Source organism: Necator americanus, chromosome II (genome assembly GCF_031761385.1).
Source record: "Necator americanus strain Aroian chromosome II, whole genome shotgun sequence".
Lineage (NCBI taxonomy): Eukaryota > Metazoa > Nematoda > Chromadorea > Rhabditida > Ancylostomatidae > Necator > Necator americanus.
This window is the reverse complement of record NC_087372.1, coordinates 1,565,959-1,586,071: the sequence shown is the minus strand read 5'-3', so window position 1 is coordinate 1,586,071 and position 20,113 is coordinate 1,565,959. Positions and strand designations below refer to the sequence as shown.

The 20,113-nt window shown below is 36.8% G+C and overlaps 3 protein-coding genes across 3 annotated transcripts; 2 read left to right on the top strand and 1 right to left on the bottom strand.

Annotated features, from left to right (window-relative positions):
• Positions 1 to 3,615: 3,615 nt before the first annotated feature.
• Positions 3,616 to 6,535, top strand: RB195_016586 (uncharacterized protein; the record flags this gene model as incomplete). The annotated part of the gene is made up of 8 exons (XM_064183175.1): positions 3,616 to 3,666; positions 4,615 to 4,690; positions 4,803 to 4,868; positions 4,945 to 4,998; positions 5,065 to 5,163; positions 5,225 to 5,275; positions 6,352 to 6,405; positions 6,483 to 6,535. 8 exons carry the CDS (start codon positions 3,616 to 3,618, stop codon positions 6,533 to 6,535), a joined length of 504 nt encoding a protein of 167 aa, XP_064039056.1.
• A 1,131-nt stretch (positions 6,536 to 7,666) lies between these two features.
• On the top strand, positions 7,667 to 9,370 carry RB195_016585 (uncharacterized protein; the record flags this gene model as incomplete). The annotated part of the gene is made up of 4 exons (XM_064183174.1): positions 7,667 to 7,764; positions 7,868 to 8,124; positions 8,900 to 9,081; positions 9,176 to 9,370. The coding sequence occupies 4 exons, from the start codon at positions 7,667 to 7,669 to the stop codon at positions 9,368 to 9,370; spliced, it is 732 nt and encodes a 243-aa protein (XP_064039055.1).
• A 473-nt stretch (positions 9,371 to 9,843) lies between these two features.
• On the bottom strand, positions 9,844 to 11,238 carry RB195_016584 (uncharacterized protein; the record flags this gene model as incomplete). Its single annotated transcript, XM_013448822.2, has 3 exons — positions 9,844 to 9,905; positions 10,022 to 10,105; positions 11,172 to 11,238. The coding sequence occupies 3 exons, from the start codon at positions 11,236 to 11,238 to the stop codon at positions 9,844 to 9,846; spliced, it is 213 nt and encodes a 70-aa protein (XP_013304276.2).
• Between the last annotated feature and the right edge of the window lie 8,875 nt (positions 11,239 to 20,113).

Genomic DNA, 20,113 nt, shown 5'->3' with positions numbered 1-20,113 from the left:
GGCTGTCGGCTTTGGCCCAACTGTGTGCTTCGGTCGTTTTTCTGACCCAGGTCTGCTTGATGAGATGCGTGTATGCGCCGTTTCTTACGTGACGTTCTACGGAAGAGGGACGTCGTTCAGCCGTAGATTATAGCCCCACATAAATGAAGCGATCTCCTCGTACGGCTGAATCTAGAAGGAGCGGCGGTTTTATTTCGTTTTAATTATAGTTTTGTTTTATTTTCCTTGTATTTGCAAGTATAAAGAGGTACGTATGCTTCCGTTTTAAGCATAATATTATTTATATTCTATATGAGATGATATAATTATGTTTTAGTTTTATTTATTCTCTATGAGTCCCTTTTGTGTGCGAATAGAATGTGCAATTGCCACCCTCCCTGTGATACATTTGGGCACTTTCTACGCGTTGTTTCAATTCCAGAGTGCTCTTAAAAAATTAATTGGATGTGATGTCGATTTTTTTAGTCGTAGTACCACAGAGTATAATAAGGAATATTGATTCTCATAGCCAGTTGTGAAAAGTCCGTTATATTTGCACTTGAGCAAACTTTTTCATTGGTTGTGTGCTGATTTCATTCGCTTTTGTTGTATGAGAATATATTTTTGTGTTTACTTCGTTTTGTAATTGTTTTTTTTAAATAAACATACTGTTGGTTCATTTTACAGCAGAGTCAGAGTCATCAGAATTTTTTTAATCAACAATTTTTTTTTTCTCGGCGAAGTCCTTAGAACTGAACAGTCTTGGCACTGTTTGAGAGCTTTGAGGTATCCGTAAGCTTTTTCCTCTTCAGTTGTAGCAGATGCGGTGCAACTCTGGATGCTAGAAGCTGATTTTAGCATTTAAACTTATTAAATTTAATTCTATTAAGATTTTAAGGGCCGGTCAATGTTCTCGATACCATAATTTTCATTAGAGGAATCACCCCACGAATCTGAGGTTCTACGGATTTCGGGTGGAGCATTCGTATACGGGATGGGAGACTACGGAGAGGGGGGTGATTTCGTCGATTTCTTCTTAATTGCCGTAAAAAACGGCCCGGAAGATACGGCTTCAGGCGTTTTGGCGCACTATTGTGTACAGGGAGTTCGACTGGAGCGCGCCAGCCTTGTGCGGCGCCGTATCTTCCGAGCCGTTTTTTACGGCAATTAGGAAGAAATGGACGGAAGCGCCCCCCTCTCCATAGTCTCCCATCCTGTATACGAATACTCCACCTGAAATCTGCACCACCTCAGATTCGTGGGGTGATGCCTTTAAGTCAATCCATTCTTTTCCTATTATCACTTTAACTTGTAATACTTTACTATCCTCTCTCAATTAGATGTTTTCAGCTCATTCTCGAAATTTTCCTTTAGCTTCTGTTCGCAAATATTAAGGATTCATGCAAGTTACATCCACATGGAATTTCTCATCTATCGATCGATTTTGCAAAAATCTAAATTAAAACACAATTTGCTCATTTGAATGAGCCTCAAAAAAAGTTGACGCCTGAAATTCCGCTTAAAATCCATGCGAATTCAAAATATTGTGGAGGAAATATTCAAAATACATGAAGCAGTGCAGTTTCTCGAAGAAAATCGACAGCGTTACTTCACTTGTTTGGAAATTTTCGAACTGCTTGAACTACATACACAGTTTCCAATAAAGCACAATAGAACTTTTTAGTATAAACAGAAGTCATCCTAGCCGATATTGGATAGAAGCACTGTTGTGTGGTCGATAGTTACTATCCACCAAACAATACGGTTTGAAATAATCGAATACAGTGAACTTAAGCGAATGGGGAGGCACTAATAGTTTCGTTGGTCCGATTTACAATAATATTTTCGTTGTTAGTTAGGCGTCCCGTGTAGCGCTGAATGCTGTGGCGCGTTAAGGGAGTTCTATCGAAGTTTCTCGTAGTTTTTGGCGGGAACCTTGTCGGGAACCAGCTCGGATCGAAGGAAGGGATTATTGGATTTGTAGATCACAACACAACCATCATCAGATTTGAAACAAGCAAAATACGACTTTTCATCAGATTCAGGCTGTACGCACTATGAATGATACTATTGTTCTCCGAAATGGAGTTTGGAAGAAGTTTTCGTGCCTTGGTTCGAAGATTGCTGCGGAAGTACCGATAGAGCTTGCTGGGAAGTGCACTTGACATCGGTCATGCTCTCTGGCCGCCTTGCGCGTATCCTTATCAGAGACCTCAACGCTCTATCGACGACCATTCGTCTTGATACCTCCGTCATTTCTGGACCATACTCTTTCTTATTCATAAAAGTTGACTCTTTGTGAGGCACGGCTGGTCTCAACGTCCAAGCTACAATGATTTTTCTCTGGAGATAAGCTTTTCTTCGGTTAGATTTAGGAAAGTTATCTTACTTTCCGCTCATGATTGAGAAGAACCGTCATTGAAAATCGAGAATATGTAATTTAGATTTTTTTTTTCAATGCAAACTAGTAGAAATTTCGCTCACAACCAAAATTTTAGACTCTTCATTTTCTTTCTTATCCTCTGCGCTTGTTCTGCTGTTTTTTCTTTTGATTATATACGTTTTCGAAGTTTCATTCATTCGAAGACATTCTCTTTCTTGGGAAGCAACAGTTATATCATTTTCAGGAGCACTGTTTGTGACCACCTTTGAACCAACAATAGGGAGTTCGACGTATACGGAGAGATCAAACTGCTTTAAGAATCCGATTCGGAAGCAAATCGCTTAGTAACCTCTCAAAATGGATGCGAAGCACGAGGGTTTGAAGCCGATTTGAATCTTCCAGTTAACGTTATTCACGCTGGAATCCGAAGAAGTGTTTTCCAAATTGAATTAGGTAAAAATCGAACTTTTTCCTTCGAAATTTATTTCCAGCGCTCTTGAAAATATTCAAAACAAATTCGTTCTTATTAAAACTCTCTATCCAAAAAACGAACGGGGAAACGCAGTCGATGAGGATCTGATCATTGTATAGGTATAGGCCAGACACCCATTCGTTAACTTGAAACGATTCTGAAATGAGGTGACGTCTTGGCGCATCCCAAGCAGATTGTTACGCCAGAGATTTTATCCATTTATCCAGAGATTTCCTCGATCTGCATGGATAATCCCTGTCGTAAGCTCAAAAACTCACTATGACATCAAGAATCTGACTATTTGAGAATAGCCTCGTCTAATTTGTTCGAGCATTCAGAAATCATGGAATGTTCCTCTTTTCTGGAACTGGCAGAACATTTAAATAATCTTTTCATGGGAATTCAAAGTAAGAATGGCGAATTTTTGCTGGAAGTTAGAAAAAATTAGGGATTCCACCACAAAACAGCATCACTCTGTTTCGAAGCGGAAGAACCGTCGTCGATCCTCGATCGCTTCTGTGGAAGATTTGTTTAAATCCGCGCAAACACGACACGCTTCCTCGATTTTTTCCAGCTTATTTACCCGTTATTTCTGGACCCGGTTTTTCTCGTGTACTGCGAACAATTGTGAGCATTCTTCTAGTGGTGTTAGTGGTTCCGGTTGTTGTGTCATCATCGGCGAAGTTACGCCATTTCATGCGCGCCGGTATTTCCCACTGATTATCCCAGATAACAGCCGATATCGCTTCGCAAACAGCCAGTCGTCCAGTTCACATTCGTCATGATGTATGAACGAATTGTTATCGTTCTCGCAGTGATCTCCGCCACTTCGGTACGTCTGCCTTCCGAAGAATTCGCCTAGGTTTTGTGTCAAAGAATCCAGCTGACATTAACCGCGTGTGTGTGTATTTGTTGAAGGTCATGGACATAGCATGTCGTTCTTATTGATTGAAGTCTGTCATCCAGACGAAATCGCTGCGCAAATCACAATAAATGCATTGGATGCCTATCACCTTTTTTTCTGGAAATTCCTCATTCCCGAAGAAAAAAGTGGATAAGCGTCTATGTTTTATGGATTTTTTATTCGAATCTCAAACACACAAGTATGTATTCGGTGCCTGCCCCAAAGTTTCTTGGTCCTAAGAGCTTTTTTTCCATTCTTGCTATCTGTGCTCCAACTAATTTCTGAAAAACAAGAAAGTCCCCCATTCACTTATAGCACTAAAGTTTTTGAATGAACTCATAGCAGTTTTTGAAGCATTTGAAGCACTATTTTTTACTACTTATTATTTTATTTATTTATTTATTACTTATTACTTTTTACTATATTATTTTTAGTTAGCATTCTCACAGTTTTTCTTTCATTCCTCTTCTCCGGAACAAATTAAATGATTTCTTATTCCCTCGTTTTTTTTGTACGCCACCCTCATATGAGAAAAAAAGATGAAAGGAGAGTTTCTTCCTTTCTATTTTTCCATGCCATGCCTGAAAAGGCACTATTCTTTCTATTATATATTATTTTTAGTTTTAGTGACCTCGAAAATTGTTTATTCCAAGAAATTGCCTTGAAGGGACATAGGACGACCAACCTTTTGATTAGTTCTAGAGTATTAAATTTACTAAATATAGTTGCACAAGGTTTTTGTCCAGAAATGAATTATGCGTTACCGCTTCATTTATCTCTTTCTTTTCAAATAAGACAAAATATTCAAGAAGTAGAAGGTTTTACATTATCCTGGAGTCAGTTATTCCAGAAAGTATCAACTAACTTATTTTACAGTCACGTCCTGATGAAAGTATCGTAAACGGAGATCAGACGGCAAGTGAAAGCGCGATCAGTTGGGCTGAGAAGGCAGGTTCGTTGCTGAAATTGATTGAATTTGTGCGTCTAATTTTTATAAAATATATCTATTTTTATTTTTCTACATACATTTTTACAAGGATATTCACCTGATCATCATCTTTAAGCTAAAGGCGTCGGTAATTTCTTTTCAAAAGCAGGCGATGAAATAAGTGGAACGGCAGTAGAAGCCTGTGAGTGAGACTGTTCATGATTTCTATTGTATATATTACTGTCTCGGATTAGGATTACAGTAAATGCTCATTCCAGGGAACGCTACACAAGATAAAGCAGGAGAAGTTGCGGATGTTCTCAATGGAGCAGGTTTGTCCCCGAATACGGAACCCATTTTTGGCTGTAAGCGAAAAAAATCTACGCTGATCTTTTTAGCCGGCACTGTTGCTGAACACGGTGAACGATTAGCTGGAGAAGCTAAAACTTGGGCAACAGGTGCTGTAGAGACAGTGAAACGTGAAGGAGAGAAAGCAGGTACTTACCGTAAGAGAAACGAATCCAGTAATTTGTGTGATTCCGAGCGAATTCATTCCAGCAAACGCCACCGGAGATGCTTTAATTGGATTCGGTGAGACGGTAAAGCAAGGTAGGTGTTCGTCTACTTGTTAAGTACTTATCCGTTCCCCACTTCGAAAAACTGCAACTCAAGCGTTAACCTGAGCAAAGTTACATAAATCTACTACATCCCTGCAGTGAATTGCATTACCAAGTTAAATTTTTAAAAAATATTGAAAAAGAGCTGTGAGGTTATGAATTAGGGGAACTTGAATGATGTAATTTCTGGATTCTACAGCTCATTGTGGATTCGAAACGCCTGTGTGTCAACTAACAACTATGGAATATGAATGATGATCAAGTACAGTATCCGTACGGTAGTTAAAAGTGGGAACACTGTGAAAAACTAGTTTTTCTGAGTTTTACTGTTATACATCATTATTTTTAACATCTGTTCCCCGTATGGATTACATGTTTTGGGAAAATGAATGGGAAAATTGATCCGACTCGTTCCTTCTCTGGATCTTTTTCCAAGCAGGTTCGTAATGCGTTGTGATACGCGCTCCTCGAAGATAGGACCGAAAAAAGTCTACGTAATTTTTCTGGGTAATTAAGCGAGCAACTTCCCTCAAATTTTGGTAAGGGGATCCAGATAAAGACTTTATGTCTTTCCACCTAAGCTCTTATTTAGTTAATGAGCTCACGCAAGTCATCGAGAAAACTACTCCGTGCTCCGGGCAAATTCCGGAAGGTTTTTTTTTCATGGGAACATAACCGATATTATTAATAAATGTTACGAAAATTTTTCACTCTACACATTGACGACATCGTTGTTTCTGAAAGTAGCATTAAAAAAAATTAAATCAAACATTCAAGAGTTTTTTCTATTTAAAAAAAATTATTTGCGGAAGAATTTAAGGCTTCTGGTAGACCACTCGGATAAGTTATCAATTTATGAACGTGAGGGATGAAACCGACCTAGTCTTCTTTCTGTTAGAGAAATTTTTCTAAAACAACGGATATATCGTGTCTAAAACAAATCATACGTATCGTCGCATGCTTCATTTTTATTGTTTACTGTTTACATTGCTTGTTTGTTCATATGCTTCCGTAAATCCGCTTTTTGTGAGATGAAGTCCTATGTGTAGAGAATAGACATTTGTTTAGGTGCCCAAGAGGGTGTGAAAACAGTTGGAGACGCCGTGCAAGGAGAAGATGGAGGTCAGCATATCACTCAGTTGTCCAAGAACAGAAACTAATCATTTATCAATCCTAACGACTTTTTCTTTTCTTTTCAGAGAAAAATGTTCTCGGGAAGATCCGTGATTGGTTCAGTGGACTTGGAAAATGATGAAAATTTCTTCAATTTGTTGTTTAACTACTTCCTGCATAATGTACTTTGTTAAGAATTTGTAATACATAAAGATTATTTTTGTTTACAAAAATAATTTTATTGAGTTGTCTTTTCCGTTAGGATGATACTGTAAATTACTTTAAAGCTCTAGATGGTCATCTTCAGCAGTTACTTTAAAACTTCTACAGTATCCTCCTATCGGATGATCGCAACTTGAGTAATTACTACACTTACAACTTTCTCTCCCGTCCTTTTCCCATCAAAGGCGCCTTACGAGCACTTGACGCGCACTTCGCATTCACCGCCGACTATAATCGCGTTCAGGCGGGCGGGAGTGATTTCATGAGGAAGCTGGGGAATTTTATCCTGCCTGACGAATTCGTCACTCAACCCGGAGCAACTTTGCCGCAAGCGTAGACTCCTTGAAGGAGCACTGCTCGTACAAGATCCGCGAAGTATCTTCCCTCGATGTAGTTTAGAAAACCCCAACTTCATTATGTAAGAAAATTTCCTTTATTTTTACTTTTTATTACTTAGGAAAATCCTAACCTCACAATCCATGGGATCTAAAATGTTTTAAAAAAAAGCGGCAACTCGTGTCAATTAAATTCACACTTATTCAGGTACTACAGTAATAACGACTAAAAATTTGAATTAATGACTCTGTTATTCAAATATTTGACATCCTTAGATTATGTAGTGGGAAAAGGGGAAAAGTTAGTGGATCCCAATCAGGAAGAATGTTGGAAGATAGTTGTGGAAATATACATATGTAATCCATAGCACTTTTACTATGCTGCCTACTTCATATCGCCTGGATTTCCAAAAGCGAAAATAATATATTACTCTTTTTAATTTCCCCCAAATTTTCTTCTTAATTTTCAACAATTTTGTCTCAGAACGAATCCGTTGATCCATAGCACACGGCAGTATCCATCAGCGACAGGCAGTTGACCTTAATGTGACATCCCTACTCCTGGATGCACCTTATGCTAAGCAAATTAACCTCCTGTAATATCGGTGACAATGTTTTTACTTGAGGATATAAATCGTAGCCCTGGGAAATAGTCATCTCATCCGAAAAGGATAAAAGACCTCATCAGATGATTAGTGGACTGGATTTTTGCCATGAACGGTAGAGATATGTTCGCGTGTCCTCCGAATTATTTCAACAATTCCCTATTCACTGTCGCGGATAATCAAAATCTCCAATATGTGGGTGCGAGGTAAGCGTACATACAACGATGTTTTTTTCTTTTTTTTGATTTTAAGTGTTCGATTCTCCTGCATGAAAATAATCGAAATCGACATTTTGCTAAGTATTTGCAGCATTTCACCTGAACCATGCACTTCGACGTACAATTTCAACCTCGAACACACACTTCAAGAAATTCTCGGAAAGATTAAAATTCTGGAAGAGATGTCGAACAAAGATTTCCAGCAACATATCATCTCAGAGTTCAAAGCGCTTGAGGAACGACTAAACGATATGATCAGCTGTCGCTTTCAAGGATTGGAGCAACGTTTGCATGATATTCAGGGACACTTCGGGCTCCTTAATGATCGTCTTTTGCCCAGACAGCCATGTAATTCATTTCTTCTTCTTTCTTTTGTCTCCTTGATGACGTTACTTGACCGAGTTCATGGATTTATTTTTGAAAAAAAAAATCAAGTCATAAATCCAGATAGATCTAATCGTATCTTAATTGTCAGTTCAAACGGCTAAAACCAAAGTAATTTTTTATTAACTTTTATTACCTTTTATTTAAAATTTTTCTATTAAATCTAGAAGAAATTTAAAGACCAAATTTTAAGGAGCAAAACAGTCAGTAACATGTATTTCTGACAATACTTTATAGAAAAATTATCCTTGTTAGTGCTGATCCAAGAAATTTTCTAAACTTATTCCTGCTACAATTCACTAAAAGTAAGTCACGGTCTCCAGATTTTGGAATTTCCTTTTTCCTTCTATTTTCAAAGGAGGTTCATGATCCGCACGGAACAGAACTCAATTTATGCCATGATTTTTAGTTTGACGTAAATAGGGTGAGGAGAATATTTTCTACATTAACTTCTACCATACAGATTGTATGAGCCCATGAAACAGCAGAGAAAATCCCGAAATTCTGTGAGAAAATTGATGAATTTTAGTTAGTAAGTAGAATTATTCGTTTTTTTTTTCGACGAACCCTAAACCGAGCTCATCGAGTCAATTCCCAAAATAACTTGTGGATCCGTGTGGATTTGATCTATAAAATTTCCGATGAAAAACTTAATTTGCTAGAAACCATAAAAAATGGACGTTAATTGTTCTCGGGGTACACTTTCCGCAGAGCTAAATTACTTTTTTCTCGATTTTAGTGTTCCTCTATTCATTTGTACCTTACGAAAAGGTGCAATCAGTATTCCACGAGAACCGAGAGAGTCCTGTTCGTTTCGCTCTGGCTCTGGAACCGTTGGTCTACGCTGCCGAACCATGGGAAATGCAAATCCCAGTGAATAAGAGGATAAGATCAGCAGCAAAAGTTGAGTTCATTAGAAATGTGAGTTCTTCTTCGTAAATTCTTTATTTCATAGCACAATTTTTTTCAATTTTCATAACATGTTCGTGTTATCGCTTTATTTCGGTGTTTCCAGTGCGTATTTCGTCATTTCAACGTCCCAAATGAACTACAGGAGGATATCTGGAAGAATGTCCGAGTTTCTTTGAATTGTCGTGCTCGACGTCATCGAACAAGCGCTCGATCCACACCCATTTCCGGTTTCCGCACCTCCACACCGATTCTACTTGAAATTGAAAGCGATGACTCGAATGAGAACGGAAATAAGTGAATTTTGTGAAATGTAAACCCTATCAGAGTTTTATTTAGACCATATTTAAATTTCTATTTGTTGCATTTTGCTCTTATTTTAATTTTTCCCGATCTCTTCTTTTTTTCTACGGCCTTCTAACATCTTCAATCGATGCATGGATTAGGTTAGAATTAGATAGGAATTCTTCTGGATTAACCTCAAGCGCCCATAATTTTGCAGCATTTGAGAAGCAGCAGTAAAACGTTGAAGCATTGATTCGACTTTCCATTTAAATCCACCATAGTACGATAAAATTCTGGCATACTACGAAGAACGTATGCTTATTTTATTTGTTATCGGAAAAAGAACAGGACTCCTCAAAGAAAACACGTAAACAGTTGCTAGAAAATTTCAATTTAGATGGATGACACTGCTTCCTAGCGAAAAGTTCAACAAAAACTATATGGTTGTGGAAAATTTTAATCGAAAACATGGTAAATGAAGTCCGTTTTTCACCAATAACGATCGCGGTTAAACTCTGGGCCGGGTCCAAATCGGGAATCCGAGCCGTAGCCTGAAAATGTTGCAGTAGATATTTAGGATAGGGTACATGAAGAGGAACTCATGAAATCTATAGATGTGGGGTATTATTGTGAAGGGGGTTGACAGTAAAAAAAAACAGAAAATCACCTCTATAGAAGTTATTCGCATACTGTACATCGAAGTCAGGAGCCGATCGAGATTCACGTTCCAGGTCCATTCTCGAATATCGACCTTAAAAATCAATAAATTGGAAGTAAAGTAAATAACGAAATGAAATGAAATAATAAGTAGAAATAATAAGTAAATAACGAATTTTAGCAATAGCAGTAAAAAAAAAGAATATCCGAGACTTTCAAGAGTTTCGCATCAGTTTCTGGTCCATTATAATGTATGGTTTACGGTATAGATAAAAAAGGAACAAAAAATGTTAGCACAAAAAGGAGAAGGAACACAAATACTTCATTTTTTTCCTGCAGTTTAATTTCTCCTGACTTAAAGATAACATTCCTGAATTAAGGATAATGCCAGGATGTGTTATCAACGTAAAAACCACACGAAAGTAAACTTATAAGAACGCATTTGAATCGCCGACTAAGGAAAAATATTGAGAGTTTGACCGGAAATTATTGAATTAAACGAAAAAAAAGCCATCGAAAATTTTTCTGGTGTTGTTCTGCGCTCTGATCACTATTAAAGAACATCAGCAAATACCAGAAGTTTAAACAAACACAATTTTCTGTGGAAGAAACCTTTAAAAAACGGGCTAAATAAATTCCCCGTTGAAACTGTATTGCTATGGATTTCCCCAGATGATCCTTAGTAAGTGATATTTAACAACAATCTCTTAGAGGGAGCTTATTTACATATTTTATGCGATAAAAAAATAACGATTTCTGAGAAAATAAAAAGAACGAGCGAATCAGGAGAGCATCAATTACTCATTAATTATTCATTAATTATTCTTATAACGTTCATAATAATCTGAAAATGAGTAAATACCTTAATGTGTTCCCTTCCTAGCGTTTATGGTCGCTAAGAGTACTGTATTCGTCATTTTAGAGGCGTTAGTGGAAATTTCCAAGAAGTACTTTATTACCGTATTAGCGCTGTGTACCTACTGTGAACTCGTATTTTTCGTAGAAAACGTTTTAATTGTACATTAAGATCCACCGTAAACAACGCCGATTTTTGATTTTTAAGCTACAATTAAGGGATATTTTTTAAAGAAAGTTATTGTCCATATCCATGTAAGAGATACTGTACTTAAGTCATAAGGTATGATTAGAACGGAGCTCACCTAAATAAGCCGCAGCTGAGACGATAATCAGAAGAAGAACGATAAGCGAATGTAGTGAGTGTCTCATCTGAAAATATCTGGATGTTCAGAAGTGTTTGAATGTCCACCGATCACTGGATCACAAAATGAGTTCCATAGCCTTATTAGGGCACAAAAAATAAACAATAAACAAGCATGATTAGCGCGAAAAAAAAACACTAAAAGTTGTAAAAGTAAAAACAAGTGATTGTAAATTAGATGGAAAAAGTGAAGAAGAAAAGAGAAAGTGAATTAGTAGAAAAAAGAGTGTTTCCGGATGAGCGATTTAAAGTCACCGCCTGCCTGCCCTCACCGAATTGAATTGCTCTTAGTGAACGTAGATTGCTTCCGTGATGGGGGCGTGGCATCGGACTCGCGATGTGTGCTCGACTTTTAAGGAATTCCTTTTATCCACATAAAGGTGTTGTACTTTATGTCATCTAAGAGCAGCGTATTCGGATAATACACTTTGGATCATTCGCCAGGAATAACCGGATAGGTCCTTTGACTCGACTAGCCCTTTATTCCCCCTCACGGAAACCATAACAACAAGATCCTTGGGCGGATTTTCTTTGTTTTTCGTAAAGTTTCCTCAATTAGGAGTTGTTATGATGAAGAAGAATCCGTTGAATGATGGATAAATTTCATAAAAATGAGAGAAAATTTACTATAAATACCTCTACCTTTATATACACTATTATTATTTGCTACCTTATAATTTTACTATATTTATTTGTATACCATTATTTCTATCTACTATTTTATTATACCATTATTAACCACTGGGTACCAGAATATAACCTACGAAGAGGAGATTGCAAGAAGAGACTCTTTTTTCGCTTAAATTTGACCAGAACATCTTAGGATTCGAATTATTCCCTATGCAAATCTGAGGATTCGAGGAAAACGTTGTTGCTGTGCGCTTTGCTCCCAACATTCGCCAATTAATCCATTAGAATCGGGGAATACTAGTCACAAGGCTCATATGACTCGACCGACGCGTACAGCAGCTCGAAGCTAATTTCCAGTGCAACGGCTTCAGTTATCAGTAAATGCAGCAGCACTTACCAGACCACAGAATTATTTTATTTTTTAGTTCGAATACCTCGAGGAATCACAACAAACATGTTTACATAAACAACTAGGGATTCATGAAATTCTCCAGGATCAGCTAATTACATGATTTGCTAAGGTATACCACATTTTTTTCTCCAATTTACTTAATCACTCTAAGACACGATAAACATCTGATCCTTAGTTTTTTCATCTGTGAGTCAATCTCTGGATTTCTAAAAGATTTCCTCCTAAAGCAGAATTTAAAAAAAAAACGTCACAAGAGGATCCTAGAAATACGCGAAGAGCAGCCAATGATGAATGTTTTTAGTTTTTTTTTATTGTTCCTCTAATTTCACAAAAGAGTTTCACGGGTGAACTCAAATATTTCTGAGACATTTTCTGCTACTTCGTCTTCCGCGCTATCAACAAAAATGATGGTAGAGCCTAAGAAATAAAGAGATAAGCGACAGCGTTACCCCAGAAACTATTTCTGGATATAAAAACCCCGAGTCAATCTTTTTTCTGGAGGAGTTCTCTGTATCGAGACTAATTTGAAGTTTTTTTTTCAGTTCAAGGGCGATAAATCAATCATAACGTAAATAGTTGAGTAGAAATCAAGATTTTTGAGGTAGACTTTTTTTCTAAGTGACCAGCTGTCGCACTTAGATTAGTTTTCTTCTACACTTTCAAACTGGGCTTTATCTGCTTTTTTTAAAAGGTAAAAAAAACCCTGGATTGAAAACACCTACACAATTTTTCACATAAGCTAGATTTTTTAAGTGCAGCTACATGAAAGAACACAAATCAATCCTGTCTCGGCTACCGGAAGTGATTTTTAGTCGCTGTGCCTTCACTAAGTGAATGTCATAATTCCAAGAGCGCAACTTTGCGAACTGATTTTCGCATCCGGAGTAGAGACCACATATGCATATGAGGTAAAATAATGCATAAAAATATAACTTTGTTCTTTACTACAAAGTTTTAACGATCTACTCACTCGAACCTTAGAAAAAACTGGAACAAAAATTGTATCCTAGCTCCGTAAGGTGTTCTGCTATTATAATACAACTGCTCCGTACATTTCACTGTTGGATACGCCAGAGAAAATGCGGTAAAATGTAGTCTAGAGTTAATGTGACTAAGGAATACAAACACTCCATGGCAACACAACTAGAAATTTACAATGCTCCTATTTCATAAAACATCTAAATGATGTTCTGTTCATAATTTGGATACAATAAATCCATCCGGGAAACTTTCAAATAAATTCTCCTGTTTAAAAAAACTTTTTAACGAAACATTTTTATTCTTAAAGGAGCTTCTCTCTACAATGTGCAATTGAGCTATGTATTTGTCATGTAAATACGCTCCTACTTGTAGTTAATAATTTATATAAATATTTACTTTTACTATCTTCTATCTATCTCCTATTCTAATATGATAATATTAGTCATCTAAATTTTAATTTAATTTTTAATTTTACGAAGAATGTAGCGTAGTCGGTAAGAGGTGCCAGTGTGGCTGCACCATTGATCTAAGGTTCGAATCCGTCGCTGTGCCAACCAACCAAGCTTTTCATTCTTCCGGAATCGAAAAATTGATGCCAAATTTGTCCGAGAAGATGAAGAAATAATACATCGGATAGATCGGATGGTACGGTAGCAAGATATCGTGAGGTTGCAAACGCGTTTATAAGTCCCTAACGATTCTGAATTGAATTCCAAGGTGTAGACGGACCCCAAGTGGAATGGTACGTCAGAGATTTCTTTTTAAACTTTATTTCTATTTGATATCTTTGTCCTCTTAATATCTTTGTTTGTAGGGTTTAGAGTGAAGAATAAAAGATAAACGTTCCGCTTCCAATTCGAAAAGAATCTTAAAAGTTACTGGAAGAAGATGTAGCACAATCATCCGGAAACTCAACCAATGCACTATTGTTATCTTCTCGGATGAATTTGATCAATTTACAAATCCCTGGATGAATGAGAAAAGCTTAGTTGCCATGGATAGGAGTCGAGCCATTCACCAATGTTATAACCACTTACGTCTGCTTTGCACCCGTTCGAGTCTCTCTCAATGAAGAAATTCTTAAAATTATTATTAATTACATAGTTAAGTGGAATAATTTTAACGTGAGTAAAAGAGAATAACAAAAAGCCGTTTTCATACATAAGGAAAATCAAAATGATTACATTTTAACCAGTAGAAAAGTAAAATAATAAGTGAACAAACAATTAATCCTTCTAATATTGAACAAACAACAGCTTTTCTAATACTCCAGAAGGCTGAGCAAATCCATAATTGGCGCATAATTTGTTACAAACTGCTTGTTTGTGGCTAATTTGTATTTAGATAATATTTTCGAGTTTATAACTGTTATTTATTACTTTATGACTTTATCCTTTTATCAATTTATTATTATTATTATTATTATTATTATTATTATTATTATTATTATTATTATTATTATTATTATTATTAATTTACAAGTTTATATCCTCAAGATGGTTTTAACTCAGGAATTAGGAAAAATTAGGGGAAAAAGGGAAAAAATTAAGAAAAAAAAGGTGGAACAGCACGCAGTTCCAACTCGCCCAGGCGCGAGAATATGTTGATGAAGCAAACTTAGAAATACTTTTCCCTCCCGTTTCAGTGAGGAGGACATTTGAGGAAAGGATGGGAAACAGAAGTTTCATCACGAGAAATAGATGAATGAATTAATCAGGCTTTTTCAAAGTGCATTTTTAAAATTTAATTAAATTAAGAGATGTGAGGAAATGTGACAGCATAATAGAAAAATAATAGAGTTTCTTGTTTACTACATATGGGCACGATTCTATTACGTATGACGACCAGACACTGAATGAATAATGCAGACTGTTGAGAATTTCAACTGTGGCTGACGTCTTCTGCTGGATGTTCTGATTTTGATAAGAATTTAGAAAATATCCTGAGGTACTGAGGATATTCGAGAAATCTATGGTCTTTATAAACGTTTTCTGTGTTCTCCATAGAAGCGACGTCGGAATGTTAGGCGCTGTATACCGCAGTAATATTCCACTTTGATAGTTTCGATAGTTTTTCTTTCAAAAGTCAAATTCTTTTTTTTTCTCTTGAACTCCGAGAAAAATGACTCTAAAAAATCCCCTAATAAAGTTTTCAGTGGAAGTGCACTTAACTTTTACTTTTGTATTCTACTGAAACAAGAAAAAAATGTTGATTAGGCGAAAAATGCACTACAAAACACCATCGCTTATTTTTTCGAGCCCGGACATTTTTGGAAAAATCAAGAAAAATCCCAGTTCAGCGCAGGAAAGCGTACATATCTTTATTTTCCCGCTAAAAGTAGTGCTTTTCTGGCACTGAAGTAGAACGAGCCTTTTTCGGATAAGTAAGCATTTAAATAGCTAACAAAACACGTTGTTCTGTTCGTCCATACGGCTAATCGACAACTAAAAACAGGACATTTGGCAAAACGTACAATTTCACTGGATTCTTTTCGTGTTTCTAGGAATTCCTGACTAGACACACTGATTAAGATGGTTAGGAGAACGTAAAGAATGTTTTTTTTTTTGCTAGAATAAAAAACATTATGCTCATTTTCCCCAAATCGAAGCTGAAAGTTGAATTTCACGTTAACTTTTCCGAAAAATAGTAAACAGAAGCAAACTGTCGAAAGGGCACACCGATGAGTTATCTTATCTGTTTCCTTCTCGACCACATCCACTTAATTTAATAATTTAATTAATAACACGGAAAAGAGGAACTAGAAAGTACATTTGAACTGGATCGGTTCAGGAATTTTGTTTGAAAGAAGGATTTTCCGAAAATTTCATGTAATAGTGATAATTTTATAATCTGTTACAATGTACGGAGTGGTTTCATACACTGAAGGCATTTCTTCATCAAAATAAGCGCGTTGTCACGATCCATGTAAAAAAAAAAATTCAACGGTTGGCTGGAATGTGGAAAGAAGATGTACAAAAAAAGCAGTAGAATTAGAGCTACTCATATTTCTTGGTTTTCTTCTTTCTCACATATTTTTCACAGCTTTTAGGTGGTAAAATGACCGGCATCTATTACTAGAATCATTCCGACTCCTCTGATTTTATAAGAAGAAAGAACATATGTCGTTTTATTTATGAATCCCAAACGTAATCTAATTACATGGTCAACGTTCCCCTGAACTGGGAACTGCAGTCTGCTTGCGCCAAGATCCTTTTTCAGGATATTTTTCAGCTGTACTAATGACGGTTTCGCACAATATGGCCGCGTGGTAGAGGAGTTTCCTGAAACTGAACCAAAAGAGGGCCGATTTGTGGCTCACCTGTGTCACTTACCGTACCTCATTGATCATTCATAGATTATTCAACAACATTAGAAAAAACGTTTTTGCTAACGACGAAAGTGAAAATTCTGAAAAAAAAAGTGCGAATTGGAACGCGAATGATGGGTGAGCGCTTGGTTCACCGAACAAATTAGCAACGGTCTGATTGGCATCATACATACAATGAAAATTCAATGAAAATCCCAAAACAATCATAAAAGAACGGGGAAATTGCGCATTTCTGAAATTTTATCGCTGTCATTTTTCGAAGCCGACCAGGTGCACAAAGGGTTCTAAGCAAGATTGACATTTTGTTAAAGCTTTTTTTTCTTTTTTTCCTTAAAGGATGTGAAATTCCTTCGTGAATGGGAAATTGCTGTGAAGCATTTCTTCTTTTCATTGCTTCCATTAATAAAAGTCAAAGACAGTGACAATCTGTTTTTTTCTGACTTTTAGATAAGTTTTGAATTTTATCTCAAGAAAGCTAAATATTCTGCAGATCTGAGTTGGATTATTCGAATAACTTGATTGATTGATCTTAATCAATGAAAAAGTTCACATAAAAGATAAACTAACTCTGAGCTATGCAAAAATTTTTCAGCTCATTAGCTGACTAATTATTTCCTCATTTTATGCTCATATGAAAGGGTAACTCTGATGCATTCAGTGATTTTGCAGCTTTAAAAAATCTCATACCACGATCACCGTTTTGCATTTTGCCTGTTTACCTTTTTTGGTTGTTTTTCCTCAGCCATGAAAAAATAAATATTTCATGTAGAACGCTTTGCTATACCTTATGCCAAAGCAATACGATCACTAAAAATAAACAAGGAAACTTCTCGGAGAGAAGCTCGTTCCATACATTGTAATCAATTATTTATTTCCCTTGTTATTTTTCTTTTTTTTTTCCTCTGTGAAGGATACACGATAGGAAAGAACTTCTACAGGAAACAAACAGGAAGAGGTTTTTCTTCTTGGATGGCACGTTCGTTTTCGCACAAGAGGAACTAATACGAGTCCAGCTGATTGGATTTTCTCCTCGTTTCTGGCGATATCTTCTCGAGAGGAAAAAAAGAACGAAGAGCAAAGCTCACGTGGCTAAGAAGATGTACAGGAAGATGATAAATGAAGGAAAAGGAAAATGAAATTGTAGGATTCAGTTGGAAAATTTGGCACAGCAATGTTGTGCGGTGAAGACAATCATTCTTTTCTAACAAAGCTACTATGAAGAATACGGTAGCGGAAACAGGCCCTGGAACGGTTGCAGTTACCACCGAACGTGTTTCAGCCAAGTGCACATTTACCAGGAAACTAATAGAGACCTTGTGTGGTCCCATTTCTCCAACGATACAACTTTTTACGGGTGATAAAACGAGAGCAATTCACTATGCAAGTATGACTGTGCAGATAGGAAAACTTCTGGACTTCTTAGGTGGATTCCGAACATTCAACGACGAAGTGACAGAGTTTCTTTCTTTTTTCTCTCGACTTTCTTTCTCGTAATAAATTGCATCGTTGGCAGAATTGATCACATGAACCTTCTTCTGAGTTACTAGAGAGAATTGAGCATGTGTTCCACTCATTCTCGTAGATTACATCTTCATCCCTATCCAGGAAGCAATAAGCTTTAGAAATCTCATGACGATTCTCGGTCACTGAGGTTCATAGGTTTTCCATCAGAATCAGATGGTGAGGTGATTGACAGCCTTCAAGGTTAATCGAGTGAGTGCGATGAAACCAAACCGCGCAACAAAAAAAAACAGCAGGGTCGTGACGGGAAGAACCCTTCAGCTGAACCTCTTACGATCTCCTCTAAAAACAAAAAAAAAAATCCGAGCGAAAATCTGCCGTCCTTAATGCTTAATACACTTCAACACAGACGTGATCTATGTCCCAATTTGCCTTTTTGAGACTGGAAAAATTCGTTGAATCTTCAGTCATCTTTAGTGCATATCTGTAGGTCTCCTAGCAAATATTTATCCTATCAAATTAGCTACAGCTAAAGAGAATCTCGTAATCCCTGCTACTCTAGGAGGATTACGACTGCGAGTTACCATGACGTACTAGTATAATATTTTTCCATCCTCTTCGTGTTGACCACTGAAAAAACTTTCCAGAAGTTAAAAATGTTTGAAGCCTGCTATATTTCTGGAGAAAGTGGCACATTTCACTCGATGACGCCTAATACTACCTCGCTGCGGTGCATCTCATGCACTTTCGTTCTTGTATGCGATTATGTATGAACTGGATTTGATCAGGATAAGTTCTTATTCATGGTGGAATTGCGCAAGCGCCTACGCAAAAAGCATTAAGTTTTCAATTTTGCGGCAAGTGTCCTCTAACGCATCACAGTTGAGGAGTTACTTCTTCTGTCACAGCGAAAGAATGAACTTCCGCCGCATAGACGTCTACCGTAGACCCACTAGAAGAAAAAAGAAGGGTCTCCAGTTCTTGCTCGGGTTATATATTTTTGCTTTCGTAGCAAAACGCTGCTTTACGACAAAATATTAGAGATTTGTGAATTTACGTACAAAACACGGGGCCGAGTCTCTGAATAACTCCACCAACTCTTCCTAATATCGTACCTAAAGCAAATATTTTGGCTTGGTGCGTTAATTAAGCCCCCCATAAGTTATTAATTGCCCTGTAAAATCATAATTCCGCGAATATGAACTTAAGGAAATAGACACGTTTTAAAATTCATGGAATGAGAAAATGTCGAAACTGCTTTGTGAATCCTTGAAAACAAAATAGCGAAATTCATATAGTATGGGTGACGGCAAAAAAAAGAATATATGATGAGAACTTTTCATTAAAAGCTTCCCAAAGCGTTTGCACTTTTCTAAGGATCTTTCCGGGTGAAGAATAACTGAAAGGAAAAATCGCGAATGTCATAACTTAATACTTAATCCTCACTCCACTTATTAATATTCCCTTACTATATCACTTTAGAAAAGAAAGCTGAAAAAAAGAAATACACATGGTGATGATTCAGCAGCTTACAAATCCAGACGACCGTAAGGTCTCACAACAATCTTATTCCCGAAACAACCAGAAAAAAAAACTTCAAAGAGCAAGCTTGAAATGAATTTCATTCATACAACAAGAACAGTCTGATACTTTAACTTACTTAACAAACTGGTAAGAAATTTGTGCCTCAAATGCTGGGCAAAAGGTACGACGACATAATTACGAGATATAATTATTCTATTCCCAAGGTGCTCTATCCTAACAAAATCTTGGATAGCATCGAAATGTTTTCTGCGCCTCGAATGTCCCAGCGATTGTGGTCATTGCAGCCACTCACCGATCAACGGAATCGATTTTACTCAAGTTAGGATCAAATCGCTGATTCCGCCTCAATTTGAACTCTTACCAGACATCTAACATCATTTCGTAATATCTACTCTTCTTCCTTAGACCTAAAGCGATAATTAATGTATTAATGGAATTAACTAATAACTAATGAGATGATATATGAAATGGAAGCCGGATTTCATCTATGGAAAATGAGTACGGGAAGAATCGGTGGTAAATATGT